The sequence below is a fragment of the Mus caroli genome, unplaced genomic scaffold, assembly GCF_978045245.1.
Source record: "Mus caroli unplaced genomic scaffold, Mus_caroli_1 scaffold_1, whole genome shotgun sequence".
NCBI classification, from domain to species: Eukaryota; Metazoa; Chordata; class Mammalia; order Rodentia; family Muridae; genus Mus; species Mus caroli.
Window position 1 is genome coordinate 34,340,083 of NW_028227256.1, and position 19,242 is coordinate 34,359,324.

The following is a 19,242-nucleotide window of genomic DNA, read 5'->3' on the forward strand; positions in this document are numbered from 1 at the left end:
TAAGTACAATTGGCCAATAAATACACAGAAAAATATCCAACTCGATATTCCTTAGGCACCAGGAAAACACAAATCAGAACTACCCCAATGGGCTCAAGAGATGGCTCAGTGGTTCAGAGCATCTTTTTGCTCTTGCAGAGTACCTGGGTTCAATTCCCAGCACTCACACAGTAGGTCACAACCATCTATTATTCCAGCCCCAGGGGATTTGATGCCCTCTTCTAACTTCCACAGGCACCAGGTACACACACGGTGCAGATACATACATGAAAGCAAACACTCAGATACATACAAAATGAAACAAATCTTTAAAAGAAAATGTTACACAACACTGAGAGGGTCTATCTTGTCCCTCATCGAGGAAATGATCAATTCTGGGCAGGCTGCTATGCAGGAGAGACTATATACTGGTGAGAACCTAAGTTGGTGCAACTGTATAAGCAGATATCGCTATGTAAGAGAAGAAATATTATTAACACTTCTTGGGTACAGAACCAAAGGAATCTATGCATACAACATAAATGCCCAAAGACAAAATTTACATTCTTCTTTCATATACAGGATCTAGATTTAAAATAAAAAATATTGAAAGGACTCTATTTGGGAACAGCAATGGAGCCAGTGGGAAGGCAGAGATGCAGTAATGGAGGGTTGGTATAACCAAGGTAGATTAGAGACACATCTAAATGTATCAAAACAAATCCCGCTATTTGGGCCAGGGAGGTGACTCAGGATGCAGGCACTTGTCACTGAGCCCGCTAAGTTCAATTGCTGGAACTCACTTTTGCAAATTCTCCTCTGATCGCTGCACATTCACTCTGGTGCATGTGTGTGTAATTTAAATCAAGAGACTCATTATTTTCAACAAGGAATACACAGTAATTTAAATAAAGAAGGCAAGCAGAAAAGATCTGCTACAGGAAGAAATTTGACCTTCTACAGACATCAATGTCCTATATTCATCTTTTCTTGCTGTAAAGATAATGTCCTTCTTAAGATAAACAGAAATGATGTAAGAAAAAGTACCAAAAAAGTAAATTTAAAAAGAAAAGAACAAACTGGGCAGTGGTGGCGCACGCCTTTAATCCCAGCACTTGGAAGGCAGAGGCAGGTGGACTTCTGAGTTCGAGGCCAGCCTGGTCTACAGAGTAAGTTCCAGGTCAGCCAGGGCTACACAGAGAAACCCTGTCTAAAAAAAAAAAAAAAAAACCAAACAAAAACAAAAAAAGAAAAGAAACAAAAGAACAAGAGGGAGGGAGGGAGGGAGGGAGGGAGGGAGGGAGGGAGGGAGGGAGGGAGGGAGGGAGGGAGAAAAATCTTTCTGGGGCAAAGTTCTCCAAGCCAGCGGTTAGTCAACTTTTCAGTTAAGGACATTCTTTGTAGGCCATAAGGACAAGCAAGAATGCTAATGAAAAGAAGTTCTGCCTAATTTTTATAGATGAAAGTCAATATGTGTTCACACACGTGCTCTGGAACACAACTCCCTATTCTTGAACAACATTCCACTTAAATGAGAGGTCCAAAGTTAGTTTTCCCTGGCATCAGAACTGACTGCAAACATCTGTCACTGCCGACCTGCTAGTGATTGCTGTTTTCCCCACTGTATCCTTAAGACATCCTCTCACCCAGCCCAGGTACCACCAAACGCCAGTACCAATACACACACACACACACACACACTTTTTAAAAATCACATTGTGTTGTTGGTATGGAGTGTGCATACCACAACCGGTGTGTACATGTGTGGGTGTGTATACCACAGCCTGTGTGTACATGTATGGGTGTGCATACCTCAGCCTGTGTGTACATGTGTGGGGTGTGCATACCTCAGCCTCTGTGTACATGTGTGGGGTATGCATACCTCAGCCTGTGTGTACATGTGTGGGTGTGTATACCTCAGCCTGTGTGTACATGTGTGGGGTATGCATACCTCAGCCTGTGTGTACATGTGTGGGGTATGCATACCTCAGCCTGTGTGTACATGTGTGGGGTGTGCATACCTCAGCCTGTGTGTACATGTGTGGGGTATGCATACCTCAGCCTGTGTGTACATGTGTGGGTGTGTATACCTCAGCCTGTGTGTACATGTGTGGGTATGCATACCTCAGCCTGTGTGTACATGTATAGGGTATGCATACCTCAGCCTGTGTGTACATGTGTGGGGTATGCATACCTCAGCCTGTGTGTAGGTAGCACAGATTTCAGCAGTTGGTTCTCCCCTTCCACCATATGGATCCAGAGGGTTGAGCACAAGTCTGCAGGTCTGCGTGGCAAGTGCCCTCACCTGCTGAGCCATGTCTAGAGTGACAGACACATGATTGCTCTGGCGAGTACTCTCAGTTGGAAATTATTTACATATTTACTTTTTGATATTCACTTTCTGCCTTATTACACTGTGATGACTCCCTGCCAGTTAGAGCCAAGAGCCTGTCCTGCACTTAAAATGGATTCTGAAACACTGCAATTCTTTATCTGCACTGAAGCATCTTCAAGTCTCAGCTGCCACTATATGTCTGGCTTGGATGAGGTGTCCTCTCTCCCTCTTTGTACATGTGAACTGTGTTCTATTATACTATTTGTTCTTTATTTTCCTAAAGAATGAGGTTAGATGTGATATTAGCTTAAAAGAGTCCCAAGTTTCACAGTAGGTTTTGGCTGTGACTCTTTCTCAGCCCATTATCGATCCATAGTAACTTTTTGTGCCCATAACACCTACTACCAAAGTCCAGCATCGATTATGGGTCTTTCTTCAAATGATTCCTTTGTTTTAAATTTTTCTTTCCTTCCTCCCTTTTTCTCCCACAGAGTTCAGCCCAATAGGTAATGATCGGAGGAGAAAAGAGAGGCAAATGCCAGCGTGGCTGCTAGCCACATACAGGGTAGCACCTTCAGGGACATTCAGCTAAAACTTACAAGGCAAGCTGAGCATGCCAAAGATGAGCACTCGTGCCCATCACATTAACCTTTTGAGCAGAGGCGCCATAACCCTAAACTGAGCATGTGCAGAGTATACGAAACCGCGCACGCTCAGGAAGGCCTAATCCATACCAGGATAAACGCTGACTAAACAGAATCCCCAACACACTTCCTTTATTTAAAACAAAGCAAAACAAACAAAAAGCCCACGACCGCCACCTTGCTTGCTGCAGGTCTTAGATCAATCTCCATTCTCTTCTGTCTCAGGGTTGCACTCACCAAGAGGTGAACCTACTGCATTTGGTCACAATTAAAATCCCAGACTATGGGCACGGGAAGGGACTTCAGAGGTCCCGTGGCTCTCCTTCCACACACTGGCCAACAGTCCTTTCCCAAGGTCTCCGTTTCTCTACCGAAGGTTCTTTCTTCTGTCTTCTCATAACTTTAACTCACCCAAGTAAATCTATTGTTTCTTTTCTATGACCATGGCACTTTCCATATCTACCCCTAAATACACCCAGCAGGGGGCGCAATAATTCCCTGCAGGTTAGCTGCTTCCTTTCAGCCATGCTTTTTGGCTTAGAAACTCAATTCAATTCAAGTCTAGCCCCCGACAGGTTATTCTTTCTCTGGTTTTCCCCATTACACATTTAGCTGAACCCCGATTCCATTTACCACCCCTAAGACCCTCCAGGGTTCTCCAGGTGCCAATGTCAGGCAGCCAGCACCCCAACAAAGACAGCATCCCCCCACCCCCACCCCCGGGAGGGTCAGAAGCCCGCGAAGACCATCCAGAAAGAGGTGGACAGAAAGAGGCGGCAATGGAAAACTCCACGTCACTGAGATAGCCATGGCATGGCACAGGTGACAGAGGAAGCCAACCAGACAGGAAACTCCCCCCAGCCCCTCCCCCACACCCCCGTATGCAAAACCCTGTCACGATCAGAAACCCAGTCTGGCCAAGGGAACGGGACATCTGGGCATGCTGCTGTAATTGTCAACTTAACGTTTGACAAGGATTTGTAACAACTTTGGGGCTCAGTCCAGGCAATAAGGGCTGTGTTATTAAGTAGACATTACCTATTCTGAAATAGCCATCTTCTAATCGTTTGTCTTTGGTTTCTTTGCTGATTTCCAAACTGTCGCTCTAAAATCAAACAAAGGCAACAATTGTATGAGTGGTTAACCCTGTTTAAATCAAATCTAACTTTGTGAGAGTTGCGTTTGTGGCATAGCCATGAAGAAAAATGACATCTCAGTGGAGAACTCTGAAAATCTGTTGGTAGAAGTTATTTCAGCCATGCTGAAAGAAAATAAAAGATGTTCAGAAGATCTAAGTGTTCCTTACAGAGCAGTGAATTAACTGTGCACCGCTCACCAGGCACTCAATGTGCATTTGGCATCATGGGATTCAAAAGACACAGTAGACACTGTGCTAAAATATGAAACTTTTTCTAATACATACAGCTATATTATTTTCCAGTAGAAAGCAGAATGAAGACTACAGATAAAACAACATCAGGTATTCAACATTATAAACTTAATACTGCCACCCACTATTAAAAGTCCTATACCACACGAGAGTTTTTGTTTACCTAATAAGAACAACCTCTAAGTATCTATTGTGACAACTGGCTTTAATTGGTACAACTGGAGATCACCTGGGACGAAGGCCTCAGTGAGGGGCTATTTTGGGTTGGCCTGTGAGCGTATCTGTAGGAAGTTTTCTTAACTAGGGAAACCCAGCCCAACGGAGGCAGAACCATTCCCTACGCCCTTACATGGTTCCCAAGCCATGTGTAAGAGTGAAGAAACCAAGCTGAGCACAAGCAAGCATGTGTTCATTTCTCTCTGCTGTTGGGTGTGGGTAGATGTAACCTGATATTTAAAGTTCCTGCCTTGGCTTCCCGACACTGATGACTAGAGCCTGGAATTGTATGTTGTATGATAAAATAGCCTCTCTTCTCTTCTCTTCTCTTCTCTTCTCTTCTCTTCTCTTCTCTTCTCTTCTCTTCTCTTCTTCTCTCTCTCAAGATTTATTTATTTATTTATTTATTTATTTATTTATTTAATGTATGTGAGTACAGTATAGCTGTCTTCAGACACACCAGAAGAGAACATCAGATCCCATTACAGATGGTTGTGAGCCACCACGTGGTTGCTGGGAATTGAACTCAGGACCTCTGGAAGAACAGTCAGTGCTCTTAACTGCTGAGCCATCTCTCCAGCTCAGCCTCTTTCTCTTAAATTGCTTTGTGTCAAGGCATTTTATCCCAGCAACAGAAATGAAACTAGACCCCCCAGGCGCAGCAGCAGCTGCCGTACCTTAAGAGGGAGAACGTCCACGGTCGTGTTCAGCAGGATGTCTCCTGGGTGCTCTTGATTGCCGCTGTGGAACAAATAACTGAAAATACACACCAAAGAATGAACACCACAAGTCAGACCTGAGTGTAAAAGACCCAAGAGCACAGCCTCACCCCAGAGTGAGCTCTTGGAAGGTTTCTGAAGGCACAGTCTGATCATACCCGAACCTGCAACCACCCAGCTGACTCAAAAGCGCTGCAGGAACTGAGACTGAAGGATGCGGCCCCAGGCTTCGTGTTATCCCCATCAGAAGCCATCATGCTTGCTGCTTAGCACTCAGCAGACGCAGAACTGACCACAGGCTGACTGTTTGCAACAGCTTCCTCTTCATCACAGAGCAGTGCCTTGAGTCAGAATTTCCAGGAGGACAGTCATGGGCTATGCCATGTTCAAAGCCTACCTTCAGGGTTATGAGTTTGGAGCAGTGGTAAAGCACACGGCCAGCATGTGCAAAGCCGTGGGTTCAGTCCCCAGCTAGAACACACAAAGCATGCCTTGCAGTAGCTAGTGGCACATGCCTTTAATCCTAACCCCTCGGAGGAGACAGACATGTGAGTTCCAGGCTAGCCATGACTATACAGTTATATAGTAAGACCCTGCCTCAACAAACAAACAAATAATTATATACCATTAATGCAGAGTGGGGTCTAGAGCTGTGTGACCAGTCCGATAGTCAAAAATCAATATTAGCCATCATACTAATCAGCTAAAGAAAAACACAGAATCACATCAACTGACCAAGAAAGTGCATCTGGCAAAATTCAAAATTGGGACTTCTAAGATGGCTCAGTTTGTAAAAATCTTTGTTATCCAAGCATAGGGACCTGAGTTCAATTCCCCAGAACCCGTGTAAAAAAGCCAGCCTAGTCACACCAGTGAGTTTTAGGAAAAAGCAAGATATCCTGCCTTTAAGGAAAAAAAAAAAGGAGGGGGGCTTGAGCAAGAAGAAGCCTGAGGTCTCTGGCTGTCTCTGGCCTCCATGTGCAGACACAAAATAAAAAAAGCAAGTCACACCAAAATTACAACCCCACTGATGGGGTCTGTGTCTGCGAGGTAGCCAGATGCCAAGTACAGCCTACAGTCAGGAGGCAGTCCTACGTATGCGCCTAGGCGTGCACTTCAGCACAGTAAGTCTGCCACTGGGGTTTTAGTAAACAGAGGAGAGCTGAAGGGACCATGGATATCAAATTTTTTAAAAAAGAAAAGAGTCTCAAATTTTATAAAATGGATGAGTCCCACAAAAACCTAAAAGGGCTGCAAACGCCCGTGGGATGCTAAAAATGGCCTGCACCAGCAGAAACGCTGACGAGGACCGTCATCCAGTTTAACCAGCTGCTGGTCTAACAACCTGCTCTCCCTGTGTGCGGAGAGAGCCTAAGAAAGAGACGTGGAAATTGTGAGGTTTCAGGAAGACACCTAAGTGAGAGTAACAAAAGTTACAGATTAAGTTCAGGTCCAGAAATAATAGAATCTACCAAATAGAAGGCCAGTAGGATGGCTCGGCAGTTAGACACTTGGTATCAAGCCTGAATGAAGGGCGAGGTTCAGTCCTCAGCACTCACAAGGTAGAAGGAGAGAACCCATTCCCATATGCTCTCTGGCCCCCACACATACAATGTAGTACTTTACAAAATGTATCCAGAACATTAGAATAGATGGCATGCCCGAACAGACACGCATTTCTGGTACTCAGCGGTGTGAAATTAACACATAACCAAACGGCTTGCCACCTCCTCTCTCCTCAATCTACTGTGCACAGAGCACATGGTTTCAGGAACCATACTACAAGCAGGTCTGGATTTGAGGAAAAATGTACCCCACAGTCACTGACCTCTCCACATTGACCGGTTTGTCAAATTTAAATAAGATGTAGTCTCCAGCCGTGGGGGTGATGGCCCAAAAGAAGTCTTCCCCCATGTAGGTCTTCTCCAGGGTGTGCCCTTGGTACACCTTCAGGGAGGTGGAGACCTCTGCAGGCGGGTTCACGTGGATCTTGAGAAGCAATGGCTTCATGTAATCTTTATCCTAGGAGGACACACGTGGGCCGTGACGTCACACACAGCTCATCTGCACACTAAACAGCAACCTGTGCAGCTAGGGAAAACTACATTAGATCACCAACCGTGAGTTTCTGAATTTTCCCCGACAGAGACGAGTGTAGACCCACGTGCTGGAAGAGGGAGGGTCGGAAGCGGATTCGCAGGTTTGCCTTCTGTCTGTCGCAGTGTTTCTAGACATTTAAAAAGAAAATCTGATTTTACTATTCAATGATAAGGAGCAAAGCAGACATCAAGAGTCCTGTCAGTTGGCAAATTGACATCACTACTACTTTCAGGTGTGCTGGGCTCTGACACTAGGCCAAAGGAGTCAGACAAAGACCATAGACAGCACTGGAAGAAAACAGTACATCCTCCACGGGCCAGGTCCGACAGCTATCTACAGGCATTGATAACAGGGCGACATCGCCTCAAGACCCCACCAGTGTTTCTCGACCATGCACCGGGGAGCCACCACTTAGAAACGGGCTCTGCTTTAAGGAGTCTTCTACCATTTTTTTTAAAAAAATACATGATAGATTTGGTGGTGCCTGCCTTTAATCCCAGCACTCTGGAGGCGGGGGCAGGCAGATCTCAGTGAGTTTGAGGCCAGGGTGATGATGTACAAAGCAAGTTCTGGGACAGCCAGGGCTACACAGAGAAACCCTGTCTCGAAAACCAACAACAAAAAAAACAAGACAAAACAAACACCTTTAAAAATGCATCATCGGGCTGGTGAGATGGCTCAGTGGGTAAGAGCACCCGACTGCTCTTCCGAAGGTCCAGAGTTCAAATCCCAGCAACCACATGGTGGCTCACAACCATCTGCAATGAGATCTGGCGCCCCCTTCTAGAGTGTCTGAAGACAGCTACAGTGTACTTACATATAATAAATAAATCTTAAAAAAAAAATGCATCATCATATATGTGTGCACATATTGTCATGACTGGATGACTGGAGAATGAACCAAGGGCTTTCATGCGTGCTGTCTAAAGAACTCTACCAATGTGCCATCAAGAGAGAGAGAGAGACTGAGAGAGACAGAAAGAGACAGAGACATGGAGGGAAGGAGGGAAGGGAGGAGGAGGAGGAGGAGAAACAGCCTAACATTAGGACTTTAAATGAAGCCAAGCACATGAAGAATAGAGTAGAGGAAACCGTTTCCACCTGAGGCTTTGTCTAGCTTATTTAACACCTTAGTGAGATCTGTTTCACACAAAGTTACTTTCAAAAACAAAACATAGAAAAGAAACTTCCAGGCCAGGTACCAAGGCACAAGCCTGTGATCCCAGCCCTCAGGCAGCTGCTGAGGCAGGAGGATCTTCAGTTCTAGGCTATCCTGGGGCTACACGGTGAGACCCTGTCTCAAAAGAAAAGAGTCCCCTGGACCCCATGAAGAGTCAACTTACGGCATCTTTTTCGGGGTTGCAGACCTTCACCCAGAGAATGTGGTCCAGGAGCCAGTCAATGGGCTTCTCCTTATAGAACATGAGGATAAACTCCACCACCAGCGCCAGGTCCGGCGCCTGGAACATTTTTCCTGAAAAGACATCCCAGTCGAGAGCTGTCACAATGGAAGTGACCTCTGTGCGCTGACGTTATTGAGGTTTCACTCGCATCATCAGAACAGAGTCGCTTTAGCTGGACAGTCTCTTGACTCGTCACGGGGGGTTTAAACGGAAGTAGCCAACTCCCGCTCTTCGCTGCTACAAAGGCTAACACAAAATTGTTTAAAGGCTTCAGAAATCAAGTCAAGGTTTTTCCCCCTTATCTTAGTAAGACTATTTCTATAAATAGAATTTGAGAGATTTACATTATAAAAAAAATGTATGTAGGGCTGAGAATACAGTGCAGTGATCTCACTTGTCTAGCATGGGTAAGACCCTAAATTCATTCAAAGAAAGGGAGGGAGAGGAAGAGGGGAGAGGGGAAGGGGAGAGCGGAAGGGGAGAGGGAAGGGGAGAGGGGAGAGGGGAAGGGGAGAGGGAAAGGGGAGAGGGGAGAGGGGAAGGGGAGAGGGGAAGGGGAAGGGGAAGGGGAGGGGGAAAAGAGGAAAAGATGGAAATCTAAATTGATAAACACAAAAAGAGGAGGAGAACCAGATACAGGAGGAGGAGGAGGAGGAGGAGGGAAGGAAGGCTTACTAATTTTGTTGTTACTGAAACTTTCACAATTTTTTTTTCTGAATCTTAAAACAAGTTTTCAGTTAAAGGATAAACAGGGTCAGAGACAGAGCCTATAGCATGGGTGTGTGTGTGGCGGGGAAGGGGAGCTGAACCTGAGGTCTCTCTCATACAGGCTCGATAAGAGACCTACCACTAGGCTGCACCCCAGTGCTTGCATTTGTAAGTCAGCATCTCATGACAGCCCATCCTGGTCTCAGGTGTGAGATCCACCTGCCTCGGCCTCTCAAATGCAGGCATCACAGCATTTCACACGTGCACCATCACACCTGGCTTGAGAAGTTATTTTTAAGCCCCGCAAATTTCTTTCAATTCAACTTCAAGCATGTTTTTTTTTTCTTTTTCATTGAATGTAGGGGCACTGTTCCCTCAAAGGCTTTAAAAATAAGCACCCCAAATAATTCATGAAAGAAACGAATGAACATGAAGTCATTGCTGGGTAAGAGCTGCCATCATCAGTGCTGCCCTTCCGGGATGAACCCAGTGCTGTTAGCATAAGGGAACTGAAGGTGTCAGAGAAGAAGCAGGCATGCTCCCAGCTCCATGGCAGCCATGGTGCGGCTCTCTAGAGGACCGGCTGTTGCAAGATGTTTGAAAACATAGCGAACCCTGAGATTGCCCTATCTACTGGAAAACTTGTTTTCAGTTGTAGTGTGGCTCAGTCTTAGCACACACCTTTAATCCAAGAGCCTTCTGTTTGAATACTGTAAACAAGATTAAATAAAGTCAGCCATAGGGTGAGCATCCAGTTGACAGGAAGTGAATATAGGAAAAAAACATTCAAAGCTGGGCATGGTGGCACACGCCTTTAATCCCAGCACTCGGGAGGCAGAGGCAGGTGGATTTCTGAGTTCGAGGCCAGCCTGGTCTACAAAGTGAGTGCCAGGACAGCCAGGGCTACACAGAGAAACCCTGTCTTGAAAAACCAAAAAAAGAAAAAAAAAAAAAAGGAAAAAACCATTCAGAGTAAGCAGGAGCTGAGGCGACAGGTAGAGGCGCACACAGAAAGGAGAGGGGAGCATGGAGATTCCTGGTGGGATGTCAGCTGAGGAGGAAGCTCAGCTGGGTGCTCTCGAACAACTGAAATTTTGTTACAAAACAACAAGCTACACCTCGGAAGTCAGAGTCTACTGCGGTCACCACCATCGTCATCTGCATCAGGAAATTTACCTAAGCTTAGTTTTCTCAAAACTCGTCAGTTTCCCTGGGAAAAGGTGACTTTTGATGGAGAGGGAGGGGAAGCAATTGGTTTAAGATTCTGAGACTTAGCTATTTTATAAAAATAGATAAACCATCAAATGCTCTTCTTACCAATGAAGCCAAGCTGGGAAAACTCTAGAATCATCCATTCTTCCGAAGAAAGTTGAAGTGCAAAATTCTTTATGGTATTAAAATAGTTCTGTTTGACAATAATATCATCTTCAAGCTAGAAAATAAAATTGAACAATCATCTTTAAAAGTCAAAAGGGGAAGGAAAGGGATCAATGAGCATTATTATGGACAAAGACGCACACGCGCTCACAGAAATCATGAAAACTATGGCTAAAACCAATAAAGATATAAGACCAGATGCTGTCAATATAAAATATACACTCACTCTAGTGGATCAACTCCCTAGTGTGATGAGGTCAAAGGAAAGCCAGCGTCTTCCCTCACCTTCCCCCACCTGACAAGATGAGAGGAACATGAAAGCTGGGGAAGTGCCCATTTGACACCTTCTATATTGATGCAGATACCTGTTTCTGTCTCTCTGTCTTTGTCTGTCTGTTTCTGTTCTGTCTGTCTGTCTGTCTGTCTGTCTGTCTGTCTGTGTCTCTCCCCCCATCTCTCTCTGCCTCTCTCTCTTTGTCTCTCCATCTCTCTGTGTCTCTGTGTCTGTTTCTCTCTGTCTCCCTGTCTCTCTCTCACATACACACACACAGTGGGGATAGAACCCAGGGCCCAGCTCAAGCAAGGTAAGGGCTCTACTAGTGAGCCACACACCTAGAAGCCCCTTTTATATATATTTTTAATTGTTATGCATATGTATGTGTCTCTGCATGAGTTTAAGTGTGTCACGTGTGCAGGAGCCCATGGGCGTGAGAAGGGGCACTGGCCCCCTAGAACTGGAGTTACAGGAGTTAGGAGCCACCACGTGGGGTGGGATATAGTGAGGAGGGCAGGATGGGACCAGCAGCACCTGTCAGTGACTGTTCCTGCAGGCAATCAGCACACTCCAAGTCACTTGCAATAGAGCACTCCGTCCTCCCATCCCCCCCATCCTCGTGCCATATATATATACACAAAGTATCAAAGGGATTTTACTCAAAGCTAAGTGATACTGCTGATCAGAAATTCACTGTCAAGAATGGCAGAGGGCCACATGAGTGAAGATATTCAAGGGCTCCAGTTATTGCCTGGGGCTGCCTTTATGGGATACATGAAAAGGAGGAGTTTGGTGCTGAAGGGAGTAGCAAGGGTAGTTCTGTTTTGATCAACAGACTAAGGTCTATAGTCATTTCTCTACTGTGCACGTCCTGTCCCATGATGTGTCTGACTTTAATTATGTGCGTGCCGCATTATGCACAGGTCTCAGATATGAACAGGGGATTCTCCGTAAGAGTTTCCTTTAAGGACACAGTTTCATGCTGGCGCATGCGCAGTGGTGGTGCACGCCTTTAATCCCAGTACTCAGGAGGCAAAGGCAGGTGGATTTCTAAATTCAAGGCCAGCCTGGTCTCTACAGCCAGGGCTATACTGAGAAACCCTGTCCTGAACCCTCTCCAAAACGGACACGGTTTTGCCTTACTGTACATGCACCCCAAAACAGTTCAGCTCAGACCAACCTCTGTGTTAGGAGTATGAATGGATAGAATCTGATAAAGGGAAAAGGAACTTACTTCACTGTGGCTGTGGGGTGTGCATACAGCAGGTTGGGGTCCTAGGTTGCTCACAGGTTTTGGGGTGCAGTGTTAGGGAAAGAGCTTGTGTGCAAATATGTGCAGATAAGTGCCTCAGGCAGTATTTTGAGAGGAGCGTATGCTCAAACCAAGCAGAGTCCTAGATCGCTAAACTATTCCCTATGCTTGCCTGCATCATTATTGGGATATGCAAAGCACTTTGGGAACATTGAGACAGGAAATGTTCACAAAAATGTGACCCTTGAGTGGAAATCTGAAGTTAAACATCATAGTGAATGAGGGAAATTCCTGTGAGAGGCGTCGGAGCCCTGGGTCACCTACCATGAGAGCATGAGCTGATGCTGGGTAACGCAGCCCTTCAAGAAATGGTTTGCCCAGGCCACTGTAAGCCAGCCCAGCCCGAAGGCACAACCCCAGGCTGGCTGGTATTTTCTTTAAGCATAAATCCTTGATAATACAATTGGCCTGGCTCTGCTCTTCTTTTAAGTACCTTGTATTTTTCCAGCACTGGGAAATGAATACAGGGTGGCATGGGGACTGGCCAGTACTCTCCCTGGACCACCTCCTGCCCACAAGCACCCTTTAGAAGCTGTGGATTAGAAAGCCCCAGGTTTGCAACCATGGAGGCACAGCCCTAGGGAACACCTCTGAGGTGTGAGATAAATTCCTTTGATTCCCTGTCTTTTTGGCCCTATTTTCCTTGGCTCTCCCTAAGCAATCCCTTTCCCTTGCAAACATTCCAAGCCCTCAATCTGAAGGCTTTTGAAGCGAGTGTGGTTTCTGTTCTATACTCTGTAGACAGACAGCGACAAACTCACTAAGAGGAGTCTCCTGCTGCCCAACGATGAAGATCAGAATATACAGCAACCCTGTTTCCTGAGGAGCAAGCTTTGGGGAAATGGACCATTTTCAGAAAAACATCATTAATCTTTGGAGAGCTGAACATTTAGACACAATCTAAATGACCAACAAAGGATGATAGCACAGAATCATGTTACTCCAAGAAATGGCAGAAAACCACCTTAAAGTTTTCCATATTATGCTGTGATAAGGAGACTAGTTTTGAGGCTGTGTGTATGTGTGTGTGTGTGTTTTCCTGTTAGAGATTTAAGCCATCAGCAAGACAGCAAAACAGCAAACTCAAGACCCTCCTTTATCCCCAGAGACGTGGCTTTAAAGCCAGAGCATACAACAGCCAGAGCCCTCCCCTGGGAATCCCGGCTCCACCCTCCCCCCCCTTCCCCCCCCCCCCCCCCCCCCGTCACCAGAGATGTTAGTTCCAAGTCTCCAAAGCCTGACTCTCTGGCCTGTGTCCTGACAGTGTTGTTGTTTCTGTCCTGTTTCAAACATGGACAGGAACAAGGCAGGCACTCAGCAGAGGCCAGGAGTGAAGGCCAGGACTTGGTGCTAGCGACTGCATGAGCATTGAGGAACACTCCATCAGAGAGACACAGGATTCCCACACACATCCCCAAAGAATGGAGGTGCACACACCAGAGTGGAAATCAGCCAATCGCACTTGGGTTCTACCCATGAGTCCAGAGAAGAGAGGACCCCAGAAGCAGCAACTGTGAAGCATGTCTAAGCTCCTCCCAGACAAAAGACCCGGATAAAGGGAAGGGTAGGCATGACACCTCCGACCTGTTACCACTAGCTCGCAGCCAATCATCAGCCTGAGCATGGGGTCCCCAATAGAGGAGTTAGGGGAAGGGCTGAAGATGTTGAAGGGGTTTGCAACCCCATAGGAAGAACAACAATATATACCAACCAGACCCCCCCCACTTCCCCAAGCTCCCAGGGACTAAACCACCAACCAAGGAGTACACATGGAGGGACCCCTGGCTCCAGCTGCATATGTAGCAGAGGATGGCCTTGTCGGTCATCAATGGGAGGGGAGGCCATTGGACCTGTGAAGGCTCTGTGCCCCAGTGTAGGGGAATGCCAGGGCAGTGAGGTGGGAGTGGCTGAGTGGAAGCAGGGGGACAGGGGAATGGGAAGGTGAGATAACATTTGAAATGTAAATAAATAAAATAACCAATTTTAAAAAGAGGAAAGGGTTCCAGGAGCTCCCGCTGACATTATCAGAAGCAGATCCTCCTTCCAACCAATCCTGACCACAAGGATGGGGCCAGGGGGACAGCTGCTTTCCTAAATGCCAAAATTCCAACAGTAACAACAACCAGGACCCTGTGGTGAGGCTACATCATAACTCACAGAGTGTGCAACTAAATAAAATGTACAGGGGTTAAATGAGAACATCAACAAAAAGTCGGAAATTATGGAGGTGAACCAGACTGGACACCGGAACTGAAGAATACAAAACCCGAATGAGAAGCCTCACAGAAGACCTGGCCAAGCAGAATAAGAGTCAGTGGAGAGAGAGTTTTCAAACCTAATGGTGCTGAGGGAAAAAAGGGCAAAGGATGAAGATGACAACCCACAAACCTACAGACACCGTGAAGAGAACAGTGTACAGTTACTTCAAGAAGGGCGAAGGAGCTACCTGAAGAAATACTGCCTGAAAACGTCCCAAGGGTACAAAGACAAATGAATGTCCAAATTCAGCAAGCTCAGAGAACTTCACTCTGATAAACAGAAACAACTGAACCAAGGAGCAACAGCACAGCCAATCTGTCAGCATCCTCAGAGAAAGGAAGGCTGCCGCAAGTAGAGAGAGAGGTCTCATGCACACATGTTCCCACATGAACACACATGCATGCACATGCATACACACATACACACATGCACACGTGAGAGTTCACATACATATGGACACACAAACACGCTCACACGTGCATGAGTACACATGCTCACACATGATTTCTCTCTCACATATACACCACACATACACACACTCGTGTGAGTGTGACATTCATATGATCACACATACACACGCTCACACACATACACATACGCACATATGCTCCCACGTGTGCACACATACACACATGCACAATAATACGCTCAGTTGCCTGGATCACGTTTGGGTTACACTATAAACCAAAGCACACAAAGCAATCACACACTTATACCCATGGATGTGCAATATGAAAAGAGGCAGGGGACACAGAGGTAGGGGCTCAGCCGACACAGGGCTCTCCTAGCATGTGATCCCAGCACTTGCGAGGTCAGGAGCTCAAGGTCAGCCTAGAGTATATGAGACACATAAAGTTTCTAAAGTGTGGCTGGAGAGACAGCTCAGTGATTAAGGCCAGACCGCTGTGTAAGCACAGCTACCTGTGTTTAAGCTCCATCAGCCATGTCAAAAAGGCAGTCATGGCAGGGGGAACTCTCAGACTTGCTAGTCAGCCATGCTCCATGCTAGCTGAACTGGTAAGTTCCAGGTTCTGTAAGAGACTTGACCTCAAAAAATAAGATAGAGATTAGCTGAGGAAGACACCAACAATGACCTCTGGCCCTTACAAGTAAGCTCACACATGTACCCCACACACATACATGACCTATACACACAAATACAAGAGACTGCCAGATCAGACGAGATGCTCTCTATTCTACCGTCCCGTCTGTCGTATCCACGTGAGTGTTTTAACATAGACCTCTGAACCCAAACATCGTCAAACGATATACAAAATTCAAAATCTATTTTGAGCCATGTATGCCTGACTTTCCCATTTCAAATGTTTTATAAGCTAAGTAAATTTCTTTTTCTGTTTTAATAAATGTATTTTACTTTAAAAATATTAAAATCACCAAATATAAAAGCTGAGCAAAAGAAACAAAACCCACAACCCCCCGGGAGCCCCTGACTCTCACCTGAATGTAGTAGATGCCCTTCTCCTGGGCATACATCATCAGAAAACAATAATCCAGGTTTTGCTTGGTTCTCCATCTGAAATGAACAGCACCGGAGAATGCGTTAGGACTCAGACTCAAAACCAGCAAACTCAGAGCAGATGTCTGACCCTCGTGTCTATTACAACACACACAGATAAACTCCCACACATGAGAGACGGTCCAAGAGCGGCTTCCTCCAGTGCAGTCTCTATCACCATGCATCTTAAGAAGACTAAACCCTTATACTTTAGTTGTGAGCCTAGCCTTTAACGGCTGAGCCATCTCTCCAGCCCAAGTTTTTTTTTTTGTTTTATTGTTTTTGTTTTTTCTTAATGATAACTGGGTTTATTTTATTGCCCTTTATCAGGACTGAGTTTTATTGGGCCTAAGATAGCCACTGACATACTGACTTTTCTTAGTAGATATTAGACATATTAAAGACAATATAAGGCTGTATCATCCTTTAATTGCCACTTTGAAGATATGTCATAAATGACAACTTACCTGAAACTCCCAAATTATGATCAGTGATCACTGTGATTTGGCTACCATTTCAGGCTGTAGTCAATGAGTTTGTGGCCACGTTGATGCACAACTTTGTCTATCCCAGGGGAATTTCTCTTTAGAATGTAGCTCATGTCCTATCACCTTATTCTCAAACGTTAGCAATAGCCTTTACTTTCCATATTCCCCAATAGTTTCTTGTTGTAGATGTCCACCAAAAGAAAGACTCCTTGAACCCCCTCACATATTTTAGGTTGATTATTATTTTATTTTTTCACATACATAAAACGGGGAGGATTTAAGAGTGCCACCAAATACACTTATTCAAACAGTGCTTAATGAGCTTGAGCTAAATGTTCTTTGGCCCTATGTCATCAGAAGAACTCCATCTCTAATGACTAGTTAGCATCTCTAAAGCTGCTAAAATGTAGACAGGAGAGGGTGGCAAAACAGTGGATGCAAAAGTAAATAGCTGTTCCATTAAAATAAACTTCAAAGAAATGGTTCAAAAAAAAAAAAAAAAGAAAGAAAGAAAAAGAAGACGATGACTAACCCTCTAGTTACCCCCTGTACAGAGGCTCTCCACTGAAGGAACTTTGGTCAACATTGCACACATCCCCTTCTAGAGACAGCACAGCATAGAAGTTGCTAACACATCCAGCGGTGAGCACACTTGCTATGGCACTGAGGATGGAGCCCGTGGTTCCATGCATGCTTGGCTATTGCTCTACTGAGCTACAATACAGCATCTTCCAGACTCTTTCATCCACAAGCCTTTTCTTCAGTAATATCGTAACATCTCCCTGAACTAGAGCTTCGAAAAGTCTGCCTTAGGAACGTGAGGCCAGTGTCTAGAGCTATGAATTGAATGCTGCTAGAGATTGATAATGCAGAAGGAATGCAAACAGAAACGAATACTAGGTGTTAATGCTTTTAAACCACCCTGAAACCGACAGGCACCATGGCAGCCTGACATCTAAGTGTGCACCGGGCATCTCTGTTGCTTACCTCACTCTTTCCTTGGAGTCTCCGAACGTCTCCTTCAGGTTTGTCAAGTCGGGGTAATAGCTTTCAGGAGGAGAGATTATTTCCAGCAGGCCAGAACTAATTTCTCTAGAAAATCTATCAAGAGAAAGGTTAGCTGTATTATGTCAGCTCTGTGGGATGTCACTTGCCTTAATGCTTAATTTACTGATGTAAATGTAGCAGAAACCCTAGGTAAACTACAGGCAGTGCCATCTTACAAGCAATCAATTTTCAAATTTAAGCAAATCAAGGTCCCACAGAAAGCAGGGAACTCGGGGAGGGGGGAGCAAATGACTCTATGCTTACCCAACATATATTATTTATGAAAAATCAAAGCTCTTCCGTTTTTCTGGGCTGGTAAGATGGTTCAGTCACTAAAGGTGACTGCCCTCAAGCCTGGTGGGCAGACTTGAGTTCAATGCCCGTAAACCTCACAGTAGGACTAGAGACTAGTAAATGTTTCTGTGACCTCCACATGCACGTCACGGCATATGCGCACATACACTAATGAATGAACCTGAGGTTTTCAAATTTAAAGCCATGAAGCTCTTCTAGTCTTTGGAAGCTTTAGTGGTAGGCTGCAGGCTCTATGTCATTCCAATCCAGGTTCTAAGCTCAGGGCAACTCTATCCCTCCTGGTATTCAGTGGGGCCTGGAGATATCTTGGTTGTCACAACTAGTGACAATTCACCTGACACCTAATGAGCAGATGCCAAGGGTCCTGATATACATCCTATTATGCCAAGAGCCTACAAACAAGAATCGCCTCACCCGATCAGTGGTGCCTGGGCTGAGAAACCCTTTCTGAGGCTCTTGAGTCCGTTTCCACTAACTAAATGTGGTTTCTTTTACATTCTTGCAAACTTTTCCTTGGAGCTGGTGGAATGCTGGCCTTGCTGCAAGTGCCTGTGATTGCTCTTTCTGGCCTTGCTCTCCCTGCACATGAAGGAAGCCTGTAGAATCTACTGCTCCGGAGGCCCATGGGAAGAGGAACAAGTCATTATCACGCTGCCTTAAGGAGCCTCTGCCACCCTGCCTCTACAGCCTGACAAGAGTAGAGCACTTGAGGATATTATAAACACATGATAACTCGACCCTGAAGTATGTGCAGCGTCTTTTTAAATCTCCAGCTTTCATGTTTTGGCCGACAAGGAGAAATTATTTTAAGTGTGTAGCTAGCAAGTAACTACAGCTTCTAAAGTCTCTTCTAAGTATCTTTATTTTTTTAAAAAGATTTATTTATTATTTATTATACTGTAGCTGTCTTCAGTTGCACAGGTGGTTGTGAGCCACCATGTGGTTGCTGGGATTTGAACTCAGGACCTTCGGAAGAGCAGTCAGTGCTCTTACCCGCTGAGCCATCTCATCAGCCCTATTATTTTTAATTATGTTTATCACATGGGGAGGGGAGGCGAAGGGAGGTCTTGGTGGGCAGAGGTGACAGATCTCCCTGAGGTGGTACCAGGGGCATCAGGGATGATGAATTGAACAAAGGACCTGAACTCGGGTAGCCTGCA

The 19,242-nt window shown here is 45.5% G+C and overlaps 1 protein-coding gene across 5 annotated transcripts in view; it reads right to left on the bottom strand.

Moving 5' to 3' along the window:
* The window catches only part of Mgat4a (alpha-1,3-mannosyl-glycoprotein 4-beta-N-acetylglucosaminyltransferase A), a 116,451-nt gene that overhangs the window by 6,394 nt on the left and 90,815 nt on the right, over nucleotides 1-19,242 (bottom strand). For 4 of the 5 annotated variants that reach the window (XM_085836453.1, XM_021158920.3, XM_021158913.3 and 1 more), the window contains 8 exons: nucleotides 17,708-17,821; nucleotides 16,175-16,250; nucleotides 10,812-10,926; nucleotides 8,727-8,857; nucleotides 7,403-7,510; nucleotides 7,112-7,305; nucleotides 5,242-5,320; nucleotides 3,997-4,063 (listed from right to left, as the gene is read on the bottom strand). In XM_085836453.1, the coding sequence (XP_085692579.1) occupies nucleotides 3,997-4,063; nucleotides 5,242-5,320; nucleotides 7,112-7,305; nucleotides 7,403-7,510; nucleotides 8,727-8,857; nucleotides 10,812-10,926; nucleotides 16,175-16,250; nucleotides 17,708-17,821 (884 nt within the window). The remainder of the gene's footprint in view (nucleotides 1-3,996; nucleotides 4,064-5,241; nucleotides 5,321-7,111; nucleotides 7,306-7,402; nucleotides 7,511-8,726; nucleotides 8,858-10,811; nucleotides 10,927-16,174; nucleotides 16,251-17,707; nucleotides 17,822-19,242) is intronic. The other variant, XM_029478368.2, reaches the window with a different exon arrangement.